This window comes from Epinephelus lanceolatus, chromosome 14 (genome assembly GCF_041903045.1).
Source record: "Epinephelus lanceolatus isolate andai-2023 chromosome 14, ASM4190304v1, whole genome shotgun sequence".
NCBI classification, from domain to species: domain Eukaryota; kingdom Metazoa; phylum Chordata; class Actinopteri; order Perciformes; family Serranidae; genus Epinephelus; species Epinephelus lanceolatus.
The window spans coordinates 22,232,453-22,250,535 of record NC_135747.1 but is presented as its reverse complement, the minus strand read 5'-3'; the positions used below and the strand labels follow the sequence as shown (position 1 = coordinate 22,250,535).

Here is an 18,083-nt window from a genome sequence, read left to right as displayed (position 1 = left end):
GACACCTAAAGAGTCAGCTTTTATCACCCAGATTTTGCTGTTAAACAAAGTCAAATAGATTCAGTGGACTGAGACGGAAGCTGACTAATGGGTTGAGAATAACAGGATATGGTGAGGTTTCAGTGACGGGGAAGTCACCTGGGAGAAAGCTCCTCAGCTCCACTATATAAGACTGAGCAGATCAAGAGGGGACCATGGCACAGCTTCAAGAGAGAAGAACAGCACAAATCAGCGTACTTAAAAAATCCTTCTCTCGGACGCTCCACAAAAAAAGAGCACAGGTGAGAATTTTTTTTTTAACCTTCTTGCTTTCAAACATCTTGACTTTGTACATGAGGTTTTATTTCTGTTGCACTGTATTCAGATATTATCACAATGTCTCTCTCTGCTCATTTTCCAGAAGCTTAAACAATGAGAAGCGCTCACTCTTTGGCTGGAATCCTGCTCCTCATCGTGATCCAAAGCAGCTGGCAGATGCCTGACCAGGACACAGACCGAAATCCCATGTAAGATCAACTCTCAGCTTTTGCCTTTCACATTGGCCTGAAAACCTCCCTTAGCAAATATGCTTAATGAGAGGATTAGGAAGGTCTCACCATGACAGTATTTGGTGACACCATCCTGAGCTGCAAGAAAAATGAATGCTGCAAATCTTTTGAAGCAAACAACCAGATTTTTAAAAATGGCTTAGATACTTTTTTTTTTAACTCTGTAGCAACGACCACATTTTTAAACTTAAATGTTTTTCTTTTTTGTTTGATTTATCCTTATTTTTGCATTTATTTTTTGCCTTGAGAGGGTTCCAGTTGGACAACATTTCTTAAGGAAGACAGGCAAAGGATACTCGTGCTGGCAGACTGCTTTGCCATTGACAGCTCCATGTGTTGCATTCAAAGTATCAGCTGTTGACTTTACAGGAACAGGATCTCCAAAGCGAACAGACCAAACGTCATTATGCCAACTGTAATTCTTAATGAGAAAAGCTCATTTTAATTTGCATTTTAGTAAAGTTATGTGAGATGCTTTATCTTTCATGTATTTCAGTGCCTTCCTTGCAGTGTTATTTGCATGTATTGGCATTATAATATTTCTTTGATTTGGTATCAGGAATTGTAGCGCTGGCTGATGCAAAACTCATTTCATAATCACAGCGTCAACGAGATTTAGATTTACAGACATGATTACTGATTCTAAAATATATGAGTAGTGTTTGGTGGATGGGATTAATGCAGCAGGATGAGAAGTTGTAGTGCGCTAGGGGAGCCCACAACACAGAGAAGGGACAGATTAAAGGGCAGGAAGGCTCGGACAAGAAAAATGGTACTCATTTACAGACATATGACGGTAAGGGGAGTGTTTGAGATGAAACTGTGTCAACTGAAGCCTTATTATCTCCATCATGTCTAGGCAACTGGCTGAAAACTCCATGCTGAGTGAACCCATTGAGCTCCCAAACATGAAGAGACACTCAGAGGGAACATTTTCCAACGATTACAGTAAATATCTGGAGACGAGAAGAGCACAAGACTTTGTCCAGTGGCTAAAGAACTCAAAAAGGAACGGGTAAGTGCACCCTTTTCATATGGGACCATTTCAGCGTGGTGTCACAGACAGTATGAATTAAATAAAGGTAAAGTCTGTAATATATTGAGTCTGGCTTTATTTGCACTAATACTGTAAATATGCCCCTGGCATTGGATCAACAACACAATTACATACATCATCTAAATCCGACTGTCTCCACAGGAGCATATTTAGACGCCATGCAGACGGCACCTACACCAGCGACGTGAGCTCCTACCTGCAGGACCAGGCAGCCAAGGAGTTTGTGTACTGGCTTAAGACTGGCCGAGGCAGAAGAGAGTGAACTCAACCAGCAGCTGCCTAAATAATCCGACAGCTCACACTGTCACTGTGCTATTATATGTTTCACGATCTGTGCTAGACTTTTTTTTTTCTTTGTCATGCTATTAAAATCCCCTCCTGAGAAGCTCTGTCGGCCTTCAGTGGTTGAAGGAAGTGTTGTCAAAATGCAAAAAGTTACAGTATGTTTTAAATGTGTCTCGATCATAAATGCTGTGTGATCTTTTGATCAAGCATTCACATCATGATTCATTTGTTCACATTTTGGCATCTTCATCCTCCTCCTCACATAAAATGTGTCACATTATTCATCTGAACTGCGATAATTACGTCTGTAGATAGTCTCAATACCTTTTCTTATTATTCAGATTAAAGTCATATTTAGTTTTCAATAAAGAAATGTGTACAATCTATGAGTTCCCTGTTTCAAAGAAATTAATTAATATTTGAAATATTGGTTTGACAAGTATCATTCTTGGCGAGGATCTACATCTAAGTGTGCATATGTACATCCACATATATAACATATAAAACTTAAATCAGTAGTAATTCCAAAGAGAACATTTTCTACATATTTGCTTTAAGGAGAATATAAAAGCTGTGTTAAGCTCTGACAGCGAGCACCAATCACGCTCTCCTTCTGTTTATGGAGGCGGAACAAAAATCAATAAACACGTTGCTCCACAGGGAGATACGTGCTTTGGGATTTCTACCAGGTAACAGGATGATGTGTGTCACCTGTCAGCTGTTCACTGGTGAAGGATCTCCAAGTGATGCTCTGACAGCACACCAAGGAGGGTTATGCTAAACGAAAGAACATGAAATCCAGTCAGTCAGCTCAGACTCGTTGGGAACAATGACTGGGTCGACACCCATGAGTTGCTCCTGGCGCTGAGACAAAACAGGAATTCACATGAGCCAGCAGCTTGACATGCTTTGGGATGTGTCACCTCTCTAAGCTGTCATCCGTAGCACATCAAACCATCTGTTGATTGCGAGAACCTATGCCCACCTCAGTCTATTTGTAGGCCAAATCTCTGAGGGTTAAAGATTGGACATTTATGCTTAGCAGCAGTGATGTTGGATGTTTCCATCATGTCATCCCTCATGCAGCTATTACGTCAATGCAGTGTGTGATCAAGCATGTGCAGCTCTATGCAATTATGTGATAGTTTGTCTGTCACATCTGTAACACTTAAAAGTAATGGTGCAAAAACTTGTTTAAAGGGCCAGTTAACCCCCAAATCAAAAATACATATTTCTCCTCTTACCTGTAGTTCGTCCGTCTAGATATCTTTGGTGTGAGTTGCCAAGTGTTGGAGATATCAGCCGTAGAGATGTCTGCCTTCTCTTAAATATAATGGAACTAGACGGTACTCAGCTTGTGGTGCTCAAAGTGCCAAAAAAAAATACATCTGAAAAACTCAGCAGCAATGTCTCTTTCCAGAATCATGACCCCTTTTATCAAGATAATCCACAGACCTTGTTGTGAGCAGTTTCATGTAGGAACTATTTTCTGTCTTCCAAACTACACCAGCCAACTGTATCAACGCGCACAAGGAAGCATGCATCTACCGCTACCACTTCGATAGCAAATGTTAGGGCTCATTTATGTTCCACATTAGATACAGAGATGGATGGAGCCTTCTGTCTTTAATCTGCGTTCATTTTGTCCATATTTGTTCATGTTTTCCGAGACCTTATGGATAAGAACGAAAGAAATGACTGCAGGAGACAACAGAGAAATTTAAATAATGGTGCAACAGAACCAATTGTTTATATAGTGCAAAGGATTCTCCGTCCACATGTTAAAATGTGCATGATGGCCGCACAGACCACCACCTTCTACAACGCTGCCTCCGTTAAAGGTACAACAATACAACCTCCTCCAACTTTTGACTCTGCCTTCTAGTGCCATCTATTGGCTGTACGACGAATGGAAGTATGAGGGCAGTGATACTTAAATTTGTAATGAATTTCCTCTCAGGGAATAAGAACATATATCTTCTTCTACTATGAAAAACCAACTGTTGTTATGGATGCAGTTCTGATTATTGACTCATTTTAATCAATATTTATGTGAAATTATTGATTTCTTTAGCAAGTAGCCGGTGTAATAAGCGGGATAATGTACAGTGAGCAGGTCATTTTTGTGAACCCTGACAGGGTGATGCAGGGCCCCATTGTGCAGCAGAGGGGCCTAAATCACCCTAAAGATTGTTGTATATTATCATTTATATTGGACATTAGGCTACTTGTTTTGTACCCTTATTATCTTACTATATAATGACGGAAACTATGTCTGTGGGTGTGTCTGTGTGTCTGTGTGTCTGTTCCACGTTTTTCCTCCTCACTGACTTGGTCAATCCATGTGAAATTTGGCACAGTGGTAGAGGGTCATGGGAGGATGCGAATGAAGCAATATTACATCAGTTGGCCAAAGGGAGGCGCCATAGCAACCGATTGAAGTTGCAAACTTTGAATGGGCATATCTCATGCCCCGTATGTCGTAGAGACATGAAACTTTGCACAGAGATGCCTCTCCTCATGAGGAACAAATTTGCCCCAAGAACCCCTAACTTAATATAGATTTTCCGCCATTTTGAATTTTTTGAAAAACACTTCAAATCGATCTCTTCCTAGGAAGTTTGACCGATCCGCATGAAACTGGGTGAACATAATCTAGGGACCAATATCTAAAGTTCCCTCTTGGCAAAAGTTGGAAAACTTACTAAAACTGAGCTTCTATAAGGCAATGAATATTGCGGAGGGCGTGGCTCATCACATAAAGGTGTATAACATCTCAAGGGTTTCACCAATCACCACACAACTTTGTAGGCATATGACCACACATAATCTGAGGGGACCCCTTCATTATTGACCCGATGAAACAAAATGGCGTGTTAGAGAGCTAATTTCTTATCTAGGCCTAACCGCCATATCAATTTTTACTAAACTTGGTAGATATGTAGAACAGGATGCCTCAAGGTGACTGGAGAAATTTAACTCTAATTGGCAACTGGGTAGTGCTATAACAACAGAAAAATGCTTAAAAATGGCTAAAATGCGACCGATCACTGTGACTCCCCCTGTGGCCCAATGTTTTTTCTAATTTTTGGTATGACTAAGTCATGGTATGGTATGCTGTACATAATCATGGAAACTGTCAGTGTGTCATTCTGTCAGTCAGTCATTCTGTCTGTCCCACATTTTTCTACTCACTGACGTGGTCCGTCTATGTGAAACTGCACATAGGCATTGAGGATTGGCATAGGTAGAAGGTGACAAAGCTACCAATGGGTATGGATTAGTAAAATATTATTATTGTGCCCAGCTTTGAGGATTGAATCTATCTCTGACAATGACAAGACAAAGAGTGCTCATAGAAATTTATTAAGTTAAAATAACATTGACAAGATATGCATAATAAAATTGTGTTTCAGTGTTTTTTAAAAATAAGCCCATCCCTTGTTCTTTTCCAACACTAATATTAAAGCTTCATTGTCATCCTCTGAGTTGGATTTAATGCCTTCATGATAAAGCTCTTTAATTCAATATTCACAAACTTTATACAAGCATTAAAACGAATTACACAAGCAATACACTGACACCAGGAGGCAAAATACTGTACGTTTCTGCTAGAATACAAGGTATCCTGTAGCAAACATATTCATTTAATTCCACAACATAAATATAGATAAATAATTTCTCATATAAAGAGAGAAGTGACATTCTGGCAGAAAGTGCTATTGCATTTGGTTCTTAAGAGATGTACACATATTGCCCTTTATCAATCAAATTAAAGCATTTATTCCTATAGTCACAACCATTAAATGTCCCATCCCTTAGACAGACATCAGAAATGTGTATTTAGCAGGCTTTTCATGTTCATGTTCATTTATATATGGCTTCTCATAAAGTTTTTATATTGTTATGGTCAAGAATTATGACCTTAAGCTTTTAAAATATCTACTATTTATTGTCACATCATAACAAATGTCTATACAGAACTTAAAGAACAGAAGAACAGAGAATTACAGGGAATCAGTATATAAATAAATAAAGAATCCAAGGATATGTCAATATGATGATATTTCAAAATACAAAGTATATAACAAAATAAGTACAAATTGATCCAATAACAAAAACTTGAACAGTCTCTTAGCATGACAAACCTCTTAGATAACATTCAGTGAAGCAATACAGTATCTAGATTTACAAAGTACAATGTGACATTAACACCAGAAAATAGTAGGTTTCAGCGGTTCATGAAGAGGCAGAATATTTGCAACATATTAGATAACACAGTTATTCACTTACAGATTTACAGGACTAAACATGAAGGATTGATTAACTGCAGCATGAAATACAAATTTGTTTACGAGCACACAGAAGGGACAGTGACAAAGACTCACAACACTGTCATCTGCCGTCTTCGTCTTACACTTCTCATCATCGTCAGTGTTGTGAAATACTGCGAGCCTTGTAGTAAACTGTGCAAATTAAGAAAAAAAATAATATCACACTTGACATGTATTGTCTTTTAAGGAAGTCACTGGCAAGGGTGGAAGAAGTCATTATATTTAAAGATACAGTGGGTAAATTTTATGAAAATAACTTTGTCATACTAACTGAAACTGTCACCATATTCTGACAGAAGTAAATGACACAGATAAGCTGTGGAAGAAAAACCATACTCCTCCTTTTCTTCCTACTGCCTGTGATGGTATTTGCTCCAATTAACCACAGCACACCAAAAGCAACCAGTCAGAGGCAAGGAGTCTTTAAAGCAGCCATCATTCTTGTCAATTACTGGTAATGAACTGCGGTCAAACTGTCAAACTAGGCAGCACTGATCAAATATGAATCAAGATAAGGTAACTGCATTGTCTATTTCTCACCTCAGATGTTTCAGAAACATATTTTAGTGTACTGTTTAGCTGTAAAATAAAGAAAGCTGGTGACCTGTTTGATACAGTCAACTTAAGTACTAAGCACCACTCACTAGCCGGACCAACTTCCTTATTTTACAGCTAAACAGTACACTAAAATATGTTTCCACTAGTTTCCCTGTGTTTTTCCTTGTCCTCTGTTTCCCCTCCCCTTGTCTGTGGCCCAATTCCAATCTGGCCCCTAAAGACTCAAGCCCTGAACCCTCACTGACTTAACTGACGTCAGCTGTAAGTGATTGAGTGTGAGAGTCTGAAAGGGCTCCGGATGCTACAAATAGGAATGGGACAGCACTTATCCCCCTCTCTACAAAATGTTGTTGACACTGGCGGCTCTGGGCGTGATCATTTATTGGTTACTGTCAGCATGCACAAGACACGTGAGGGATAGACTCCCTGATCAGTCAATCCTTATCCAAGCACTTGTGTTGCAAAATGGGCAAGAGGTAAGTTTGAAATAATGAATTTACTGTGTTTTTACCATATGCATGTTTTTTCTAAACTAGCTTCAAAAGTTTTGTAAGTGATATAGTGATATCTATCTTTTATATATATATATATATATATATATATATATATATATATACATATATATGTATATCTATATCGTTACCATTTGCAGATCTGCCGACTGTGTTTATTTGTTTACGTTTTTTTTTTTAAACGAGGGGGCAAGCCCTGTATTTGACGTCACAACGCTATGAACTGTGTGTAATTTCCTTACCGTAAGTCCGCATCGATGCTGACCTACGGTAAGGGGGCATAAAGGGCTCACTCACTGACTCACTGGCCCTGTCCAAATACCCACACTTGCGCCCTTGTGCCCCTTAATTGCACGCTCCCGCTAAGGGGCGCAAGTTATCAAGGGGTGCAAACCTGTGCCCTTAATGCACCCCTTCCGAAAGTGCGCATCAGACCTCACTTCGCTGAAGGATTTTACCCAGAATCCTCCGTAGTGTCGTGACGCCGTAACACTGCACAGCTGGCCGGTACAATTCACCATCTTCAAACGGTAACTGACGTATCTGCGAGCCGTTAACTCCGACTGACAACAACCGTGAGAGGTTGCGCTCCCAACTGCACTTTTGGCAAGTGCACTTCAGGGAAGACCTCAGGGCGCAAGTGCAGGTATTTGGACAGGGCCACTGACTTGACGATTTGACAATGGGACAGCCCACACACACTCACGCACTTCACATGAACGCGCCTCTAATGCCGCATTCGTTTGGCAATCCAGGCCGGTCATTCCTTGTCGGATTTATATGACCGTATGACACGTCTGATCTGAAAGTGTTTCATTGTAACAGTACGGAAAACATGGCAGCGCACCATAAGTTTGTTTTTGTTTACAAAATAACAAATAACTTTGTTTACCATTCACAATGTGCGCAGCCATCTTCGTCGTGACGTCAATTCTACCGATTCGGTCTACCTGGACCTTGCCCGAGTTTGATGATGAGACCTCCGGGTAGAACGGGTGTTCTTTTGTACCTTTCCGGACCGGAAACCGTATCAACCCCGGTTCCGGCTACCAATAGAATGCAGCATTAGTCAGCGGGTATGTCCCAAGTCCCTTAAAATTACTGCTAACCACCTAACCTAGCCACCTTATGTAACTGTTTAGTCCCTCCCACTTAGGAAAACATTTAAGGAGTTAGGAGTGAGGAGCGAGGATTGCTGATAAGAGACATGAGACGGCCTTACTCTGAAGCGTCACGTAAAGCGACGTCCTATTCTGGTGACGGTGGCACCTATGGGCGGCACAGCTGGATCTGCTGCATAACGGAGCCAGCGTTTGGCGTACATCCCAAGTCACATTATATTCGCTGATCAAAGCCGTAACAAATGTGTTTGTGTATGTGTGCGTGCGTGGTGTTATATCACTGGAGCAGCTGCACATTTAACAGCCACGCATCACAGACAGTCCGCTGAACACCGCAACGGGTTGTGAATAAAATAAACTTAATTACAACATGACAGTCTTGCACGAAATATCATTAACGTTACTCTTTGTAGTCACATAGGCATGTGAATTACAGCGTTTCATTGCAAAGAATGCATGTAACGGGTACACTTTCGCTGTTTCTCCGCCATGTCGTTCAAATGAGACAGACGTAGGGGGCGGGTATTTATACGTCATGGCCTCAAGCTGAAAAAGACTTCCTGTTAGGAACCTCTCATGTTACCTTACTCATCGCACCTAACAGATCCCTCCTAACGCCTAACGCTAACTCCTAACTGGCAGGAATAAGAGACATGAGACAGCCTTAAAGATGGCGGAGCTCGAACGACTTCCGGTTCAAGTAAGAAGTTAGGAGTTAGCAGTATAAAATTAGAGACTTGGGACGTACCCAGTGAGTCTGTGAGGGATCGGATTGGAATTGGGCCCGTCTCTCTGTGTGCCTGTGCTGTGTGCATGGCAACTTCCTGATTACATTCAATCAACTCACCTGCTCTCTGCTGCTCACCTGAGAACCATCCAGTAATCAACCCTGCAGTATAAAACACTGGCTCTCCTCTCCAGTCCTCTGTAGTCACTCTTCAGGCTGTTGTTGACTGGTGAATTCAACACAGACTTTTCCTTGTGTGCTTTTTTTTTTTGTAGAAATGTACCTTGTGTTTTCCTGTGTCATAGGATCACTGTCTTTCTGCCCACCTGTTCTTCTGCCACACTCCCAGCCAGCCAAACCCCTCCAACCTAGTTTGCTTCCCTGTCATCAACCCACTCTCCTCAGCCTCACAACCCCTGTGTTCTGCATTTGGGATCACCTCGTTGATTGTAACACAATGCAGTTACAGAATATTAATTCATATTTGATCAGCACTGCCTAGTTTGACACTTTGACCACAGTTCACGAGCAGTGATTGACATGACTGACACCTGCGTTAAGAGACTCCTCGGCTCTGATTGTTTGTTTTTGTTCAAGTGTGGTAAGGCCATCAGAAGCGTTACAAGGCAATAGAGCTGGAAGAGGATTCTGATTTTTTTTCTCACACATCATCTGTCTCATTTAATGCTGTGGTAATATGGTGACAGTTTCAACAAATATGACAAAAGTTATGTTTTATAAAAGTTACCAACTACAGCTTTAAGTAAAATTAGTAACATCAGATTTTTAGAAGAAATCCATTACAAGATAAATTCCTGCATTCAAAATAATACTTAGGGAGAAATACATAAGTATCAACAACAAAATGTACTTTAAAAAAATCAAAAGTAGAAGAACTCATTGTGCAGAATGGCCCCTTCCAGACTGTTATATTATTATACTCAATATATTGTACAAACTATTAGATCATATGTTATGAATAAAAACTCTCAAACTGAAAAGTAACTAATAACTACAGCATTAAAAGGCAGATTTTGTTATCTTTTGGCAGAGATAGGCCAGCTGTTTCCCCCCATTTCCAGTCTTTGTGCTATGCTAAGCTAAGTGGTTGCTAGCTGTAGATTCATATTTACAGTACAGCCTTAAGAGTGGCATTAATCATTTCGCCTTACTCTCGACAAGAGAGCAGATAGGCGTATTTCCCAAAATGTCTAACTTTTCCTTGAAATTTACAATTCAAAAACCTAAAAAATTAAACAGTTAATTTGCAGCCAATCTACAATTGGACCTTCTCAATCTAAAAAAAAATATGATGTGCCTGACTTTTGTAAAGACTGACTATAAAGATTTCTGTAAATTTAAACAGTCACAAATAAATACAAAGCACATTCCACCATTACAAGAGGTCAGAGATTTAATGAGCTATCCTTGTAGATAAGTACAACGGTAGCAGCATCTCCATATTGAAATGTTATAATTAGTGCCCACACTTAGTGTAGACCCAATTATTCTTGAACTTTGAGGTACTGTAGATTTTTTGTTTTTTAGTTTTTGAAGTTGCTTTTTTAATGTATTTTCATCCCTGTCAACACAACACTAACAGTAAGTAAGTGTAAGTGTATCATCAACGATGCAAAAAAAGTCTTACCATGTTTTGAGGTCTTGGTTCTTTCTCAACTGTTGGCGTTCCAAGTATTTCCAAAAGAACCTTTTGACATCTCATCTGTGATATTGATGATGGGTATTCCTCTGTGGAATAAAAGGTGATGGTTTACTCTCTCATCTTTATGCCACAGATTAAAATGTGCTTTACATGAGTCAGTATTTAGAAAAACAGCTTTGTAAATAATATAGCTATTATATATAATACAGCTTACTTGTACCCTTCTAATGGCACTTGCACTACTCCCTCATCCTCTGCCAAGATGCTCTGTTCCTCCTCCTGAAGGGAAATAAAATACAGCTTGAGTGTATGTAAATATTAATCAAAATGAATAAAAAAGAGCACAACAGCACCTCTTCAGCATCCTCCAGCTTCTTCTTCTTGCTCTCTGGCATGAGGTCATCCAGCCAGCTTAACTCTCTCTTGGTGAAGAAACAGTCCATGAGCTTCCTGATAAACACCAGAGCCAACACCTGCAGAATTGACACAGAAAAACCTCTGAGTCCACAAAAACCCTTTGTCCTAAAAAGTATGCTGTGCTGGAGAGGTGGACGGATTTAAATTAATAGGAAGCAGACACAAGAGGTAGCAACCAGCAAATATGCAGAGCTGAACAGTGGCAGAAAGGATGAAGGACAAATCAGTTTATACCCTGAAGTACGAATGCAGATGAAGAAAAAGAGAAAGGAATAAGGAACATGTGCCTTTAGATAATTTACATCCAACTGATACAGTATGTTCAGTATGTATGTTCCATGTGTTAATTTGGAAGAGTTGAAAACATGGCTGGCAATGAGCAGAAAGCAATTTGAAGTTACTAATAAAGCTCAGAGAAGGCCAAAAAAATGTATCGCAGGGCCATGATAAATATAAACCTGCAAAACAGCTTATTATGTAAAAGTGCACATCTGGAAGAACCATGACAACAGGGATAAAATGTACCCACAGGCAAAAGTGTTCACACATTGTCTTCCTCTAATAACGCCAGCATTAATCCCAGTGTGGACAGGCGGTGCCCAGCTGACCCCAGTAACATACCTGCACTCTAATACCAAGCACTGTAAACACAACTAACAGGGCTAGCTGCTTGTGTAAGAGTCCTGCAGATCCTATAATTGGATTGTTTACATACCATCATAGGAAAGACAATGGCAGCCTTGGAGGTCTTGATGACCCAGAGCATAACCAAACAGCTGAGCTGGATGATGGTGAAGAGGTGCACCTTCCTCAGGGGTACGTGCCGTAGATAGATGAAGTCTGGCTGGTGCTTGGCTGGCATGCCGAACAGTGTCAGACGGTCAAAGAACTGGAGAGAATAAATGATAAAGAAATTCTTAAACTTCCAGTAACTTATTTGTTGGGCCACATGGGGGCAGCAAAAACAAGTTGTAAACACAACACTGATATGTCTATACCATTAACTAAAAGGAGCTGTATGCAACATTCAGAGCATGTCTATATTGAGAGTCTGAGGCAGGATTGCCTGCATATGGCTCTCAGCATGAGGTGGCTGAGCCAGCAGCTAACGGTGCTAAAGGCACAAACAGTGTTAACAACAGCAACAGTGCTGACAGAGCTAATGGTAGGGGAGCCAGGGGGGTGGGCATTACACTTTCACATAACTAACCACCATATGCGTGCAGTGTAGAGCGGCAGCAATTAGCTAGTCATCCAGCGGTTACAGAGCAATATTGTTATTCATTTGATGTCCACCTGTTTGATGTAAATCTAATATTCACTTTGTTTTAGCTCCATTTTTGGTTTCTACCAACTCCCAGGTAAAATATCTGGCTCATTAGCAGCTAAAAGCTCCACTATGTTCACCAGCTAATCAAACTGTGTCTATCTGTTGTTAGGTGATGAGCAGGTGCAGTGGGTTTTTAGACTTCCTGTTCATTGTCTTTTTATATCATTTTGGTAGAGACGTGTTGTATTTTGACAGATGGGGCATGCATATTTGCATAAAGCTGAATCTAGGGTATTTTTTGAAAATTAGGGGCATCTGGCATGACTCACTACCTCTGGAAACTCCAAAAACTTTGAAACTAACCATTGTCAGTCCAAAATAAAGAGAGACTCAGCAACTGCATGGCCTATGTCTTGCCTCAAATGATTTTGAAGATACATTTCAGTGAGCTATTTTTGTAATATAAGAGAAAGCTGTCAAACATGCCACCATGGTGGTCAGGTTTGAAATTGAGGAGCAGACAGCCCACATGCCTAGTGCACGTCTGGTGCTGGGAAGTCACGTAGCTCTTCACGTCTAAAAATGCCCCTGTGGACATGTACCATATGATGAGAGGTGATTGTGACAGTAAACAGTAAAGTTGCAGGCCTGGCTGCTAAACAATAAACTGAAACTTGCTATGAAACCCTGCAATGTACACACATGTGACGTAGAAGGGTTTGTAAATGTGAAAAACCACAGAGAACAATCCTCCAGCTCTGCAGCTTTTTAGCTTCTCTGAGGTAATTATTTTGGCAGCCGTTTTAAACAAAAAGCTTTTAGAAAGTGACTCTATACCACCTCCTCAGCCTCAAACAGCAAACACAGACATCACGCTAAAAGTTGCTTTGTGCCAGCAAAAGCTGCGCAATGAAGTTCTTTTGCTCCAAAAAGTATTTGTCTAAATATAATTATTGTTTTCAAAACCAATAATAGAAAGTACTTCAAAGTGAAGAAAAGAAGAAGTAAACGGGGCAATTAAAGAACAGCCAGGTGTTCTGTAAATGGTGGGAACACACTAGAGGCCAATTAACACTTTTTCTCTGGGCAGCCAGACAATATGGAGGCGACCCCCTATCATGGCTCAGTGAGAATTAGCAGTCTATACAGATTATCCGGTAGGCGCCTCTACAAATTAAAATTTAACTACACTGGCCAACTGTCTTTCTAATCTCAGCGATGTGGATAATCTCAAAACATTTTCATATTTGCAACTTCTGCACAAGTCCTATGTTGTGTACTAATCACACTTTAATTTTGAGCGGTTAAGACAAACAGAGAAACAAAAAAAAAATCCTCTATGCAATATAACATTTACTGTTATATGCTATAAACTTTGAACATCAGCTGCTCAGATTTACTCATATCAAACGTCATATTAAAGCAATGTCGCATCCTTGTGTTGCCTGTTAGTAATACATTATAATGTGAGCAAAAAAGAAGCAATAAGTACAGTTAAATTTTACCTGAATGCCTCTGAGAGACGATGCTCCCATGTAAAGGAATACTCCATACAACACAGGCATCGGAATGAACTGGAGAACAATAAAAATGTTATGTCAGTAACACAATTATATTTTAGCAGACCTGCTGCACTCAACAATTTACTACACATGGATGAAAATGCACAAATAATAAAAAGACAGTGTCTGACCTTCAGCACGGATGTCATGAAGACAGAGCAGCCCATGAGAGTGAAGATCATGAGGCCGGTGAAGCGTTGCTCTCTGATGCCGAGGAACTTGGGCTGCTCCCCAGGAGCTGAGCACTCGGACTCAAGCTTCAGGCTGTTGACGTGGGTGATGGAGAGAACGGTGGCTGCTACAAACCAGGGCAAGCCCATCACGGAGCACACACCGAGCATCAACCCCACCATGAACAGATCCAGGTGGTACCCACAGCCTTTCTGAAGGGGAAATGCATCACTAAATAAAGCTGAAGATGATCAAATTTTAAAGCACATTCCAAAATGCTAAATGAATGTCAACAACCAGATTTCAGAGGTCAGACAGAAAAGTACCTTGAGTTTATGTTCTTTCCTGTTGATGATGACAGCTGTGATCTGCTGGTCCATGAAGATGAGGATGGTGCAAAGCAGAGCTGGTACCACTGAGATGACTGCGGTCCACCAGGGGTTGGGTCCCAGTGGGTTGATGAGCCAACCTCGATCATCTCTGGTTGGCTGATAAAACAAAAAACAAAAGATTGTTGATGTTTAGACAAAGCTTGTTGAAAAAGTACAATGTTGTGCAGCAATTGGTTGATAAAATCTCTTCTGTAGACTTGCTCACCTTAAACACGCTGGGAACCTTTAGTTTTGGAGAGGGGATCCCCAATGCATAGTCGATTAAGACCATGGTGAGGATGGTGAAGAAAACAGCAAAGTCACTGATGGTGGATCTCACCTGATAGAGAGGAAACATGTTAAAATGACTCCGTTTTTTTTATTATAGTGTACAGTACAGTACAGTACAGTGTACAGTGTACATGAAGACAAAGGGGCTACAGGAAACAACAAATTTCCTTGCTCCTATCATGCAGTACCTACATTTGGCCACTAGAGTGTACCACTGCACTTTGCAGCTGCATTAGCTTTGTCTCCATCTATGCTTGGATCACAATGCAGTCTCATGTAATAACAATGTATGAAGAATAAGTACCTTTGTGGGAAAATAATTGCTGAACTTGAACTCCTTGAGGAAAGCAGACATGAAGACGGTGGAAAAAAAGAGAATGACACACCAGAAGAGGACATCAGGGACGTAGGGTCCCTCGGGGCCACAGGCGCTGCCCACAAACTCCCCACGCTTCTCAATACAGTCCTGGAACAACAGGGAAGGGTTATTCATACTCATCATATGATTGGCAATACACCAGAGTCAGAAGGTTTCCACGAATGAGCATCCATGTCCACAAAAACTTAACCGTGTACAAAAAATGTGCTTTTATAGTGATTTGCAATGAGTAATCCAATATAATCCAGCCCACATGCCCTTAATCTCCTCTGTTCAGCTTCCTCCATCTGGGAGAGCATGCCACTTTAAGGTGTAAAACCTAAATCCACAGTTTTCTTTTCAGTTTATCTTTGTGTAACTCAATAATGCCTGCTGTGGTGTGTACGTATACACCCTCCATGAGTGACAGATTTGTTTCTGTCTCTAATGCTTTCTTTTATTTTTTGCTACGATTTTAAAGTCGGCGCGGGTAGCACCTTAACCTCCAGTGCTTCCCAGTAGATTTCTGAGGCAGTGACGTTGGTGAGCTCCCAATACTTCAGGGTGCCATTGGTGGGGTCAGAAGGCTCAACGCATGAACATCTGTGGAGGCACATGAACATCTGGGTGACTCAGTAATCCCTCATCTGTCAGGGATTTACAGTACCTCCAAGAAATGCACTTAGTAATTACACTTTTTTCACTTCCAACAGGATATTGTGTGAGAATAAGTGTCCACGTACAAGTACATGGTGAGTTTTTCCAGGTTGTTGTTCTTGTTAAAGGGATAGTGCACTCCCAGGTGGACGAGTTTCTCCAAGGCCTCGTAGATGAAAATGATGCAGATGAGTGAGGCGAAGGCTTCTTCCGTAAAGCGTGTGATGTAACAGACGAGGGAACTTGCGTCGGTAGCCACCAGCATAATACAGAGGACAGCTGTCCACAGACCAATACAGGTTCTCAGAGACAGGTAGGACAAGCCATACTCCCTATGTGGAGAATAACGGGGAAAAATCAGTGTGAGACGGATCAAGCTACATTGTATATTGATTATTTAATATTTATAATGTAGTGAATTGGAGGAAGTCATTAGCGCAGTGAGATTAAATGGCCTTTTGTCCATACAATCAGAGCATTTAATGGTCTATAGGGAGGACAGATGTTTCATTGATGTCCGTAGAAGTTACTCAACAGCAAGCTGATAAACATCAGACAATGCAATTACACAGTTATGCAATGTATAATGCACAGTCACATGCAAAGAAAACATACTTGCAGAATTTGAACAATATCTTTTCAAACACGAGCACCGGCCCCGTGCTGCCCAGAATGGTGAGGGGCTGCCCTGCAAACAGGGAGTAGGCTATTCCAGTCAGTGAGGCTCCGAACAGCGACTCAATCGCACTCTGGGGGAATGGGACAGGACAGAAAGATTAATGATGGATAGTTACCTTTAAAATCTTAACCATACTGAACCACAACTGTCATCTGGTTTAATGTACTGAAAGGCTAGTACAGTGCACAGCAGTGTACAGCGAGTCTTGGCAGAACACTGTGAACATTTAGAGGAAAGGTCACGTGATTTACTATGCGTCCTTCTGTTGCCTCGCCCAGTAGTCCTCCAAAGGTGATGACAGGGGACATGCAGGCACAGTAGAGGAAGAGGAAGGAGGCCACACACTGTAAGCTAAAAGCATCAGTGTAGTCGGACAGGTAGTGCGGTGCCTTGCGCTTGATGTCTAGAATGAGACCACCAAACCACCTGGAAATGTAAAAGGGAAATGTCACTTGCGTAACTTCTTCACATGTGATTTTTTTTTGTTTTCAAAAGCATAACAGATACTCCTTTTTTAAAAGTGGAGTATAAATGAGTTTTTATTTTGCTTTATTCTCTAAAAAAGTGCTAAAACTATTATTTTTCTTCTTCCTTTAGTTGCAACCCTCGTCTGCCTTCTTCCCAGTGTTCAACTCTTGAGTGTGGCCTGGTGTGATAGGCCCCTAACGACAGAAAAATCTAGCTGTGAATAGACCTCTCCAGGCAGGATGTTTCTATGGAAACCACTTTATAGCTACAACTACAGACCAAGTTTACCCAGAAATAGCCGAGCAGCATGACAGTGTACATTTTGTAAACTGATATTGACTTCATTTTAGTCTCAGTACATTTTGCACAGATTATACTAAGTATAATATATGCTGTCAAATTAACCCAGGAGCAATGTAATGTTGTATTGTACAAATAATATTGTAATTTATTTGCATTATTTATTGTCCTAAGTCAGCATAAGCATACTTTCTATTATATATATATTAAACATCATCACCTCTAGGCACTGAAAATATTCTTGAATAACTCACTGGAAGAAGCATGTATATAAAATTCCATACCATAATTAACTGCACTCCAGGCTCCCTCTAAGTTCATTTCTATACGTTGCAAAACATATTAAAATAAATGCAGTGTTGTGTGAAGCTCTGGAGGCGGACGAGTCTGATTGTAAATAGATTCTCTGCAACAAAGTAGTGAGCATAGTGAGTGGGCTGCGTGCTGGACTGCTTGAGGAAGAGGAGCGCTGCATATTCAGTTTAGTATGAGGCACTTATTTATTTATTTAATAAAATATTTCTTCAACTCTGTGTTAAAAAACTTCACACTATTCTACTGCTGATCGAAATTCACTCTAAACAAAAGCACTGCCTGTTCTTTCCCAACCTTCCAGTACGCTGCAGCTCTGGACCCCCGTGGCCACCCTGCTCCTCCTCTTCATCTCCTTCAACTAATCCGTTTGGTAAAATGTTACTTTTCTTCCTCTTCTCCTGTTAAACAAACAAGTTTTT

General features: G+C 40.7%; 2 protein-coding genes across 3 annotated transcripts in view; one reads left to right on the top strand and one right to left on the bottom strand.

Moving 5' to 3' along the window:
* Positions 1-195: 195 nt before the first annotated feature.
* On the top strand, positions 196-2,315 carry gcgb (glucagon b). Its single transcript, XM_033618099.2, has 4 exons — positions 196-281; positions 401-506; positions 1,408-1,563; positions 1,747-2,315. Exons 2-4 carry the CDS (start codon positions 412-414, stop codon positions 1,865-1,867), a joined length of 372 nt encoding a protein of 123 aa, XP_033473990.1. The 5' UTR covers positions 196-281; positions 401-411; the 3' UTR covers positions 1,868-2,315.
* Positions 2,316-5,240: 2,925 nt separating this feature from the next.
* slc4a10b (solute carrier family 4 member 10b) overlaps positions 5,241-18,083 on the bottom strand; it is a 37,714-nt gene continuing 24,871 nt past the window's right edge. Inside the window, exons 12-26 of one of the 2 annotated variants that reach the window (XM_033617472.2) lie at positions 17,959-18,062; positions 16,833-17,007; positions 16,518-16,651; positions 15,989-16,234; positions 15,743-15,848; positions 15,192-15,353; positions 14,823-14,936; positions 14,552-14,713; positions 14,186-14,437; positions 13,998-14,066; positions 11,938-12,111; positions 11,159-11,278; positions 11,020-11,084; positions 10,791-10,891; positions 5,241-6,356 (exon numbers count right to left, since the gene is read on the bottom strand). In XM_033617472.2, the coding sequence (XP_033473363.1) occupies positions 10,816-10,891; positions 11,020-11,084; positions 11,159-11,278; positions 11,938-12,111; positions 13,998-14,066; positions 14,186-14,437; positions 14,552-14,713; positions 14,823-14,936; positions 15,192-15,353; positions 15,743-15,848; positions 15,989-16,234; positions 16,518-16,651; positions 16,833-17,007; positions 17,959-18,062 (1,959 nt within the window). In that variant the 3' untranslated portion in view covers positions 5,241-6,356; positions 10,791-10,815. The remainder of the gene's footprint in view (positions 6,357-10,790; positions 10,892-11,019; positions 11,085-11,158; positions 11,279-11,937; positions 12,112-13,997; positions 14,067-14,185; positions 14,438-14,551; positions 14,714-14,822; positions 14,937-15,191; positions 15,354-15,742; positions 15,849-15,988; positions 16,235-16,517; positions 16,652-16,832; positions 17,008-17,958; positions 18,063-18,083) is intronic. The other variant, XM_078174487.1, reaches the window with a different exon arrangement.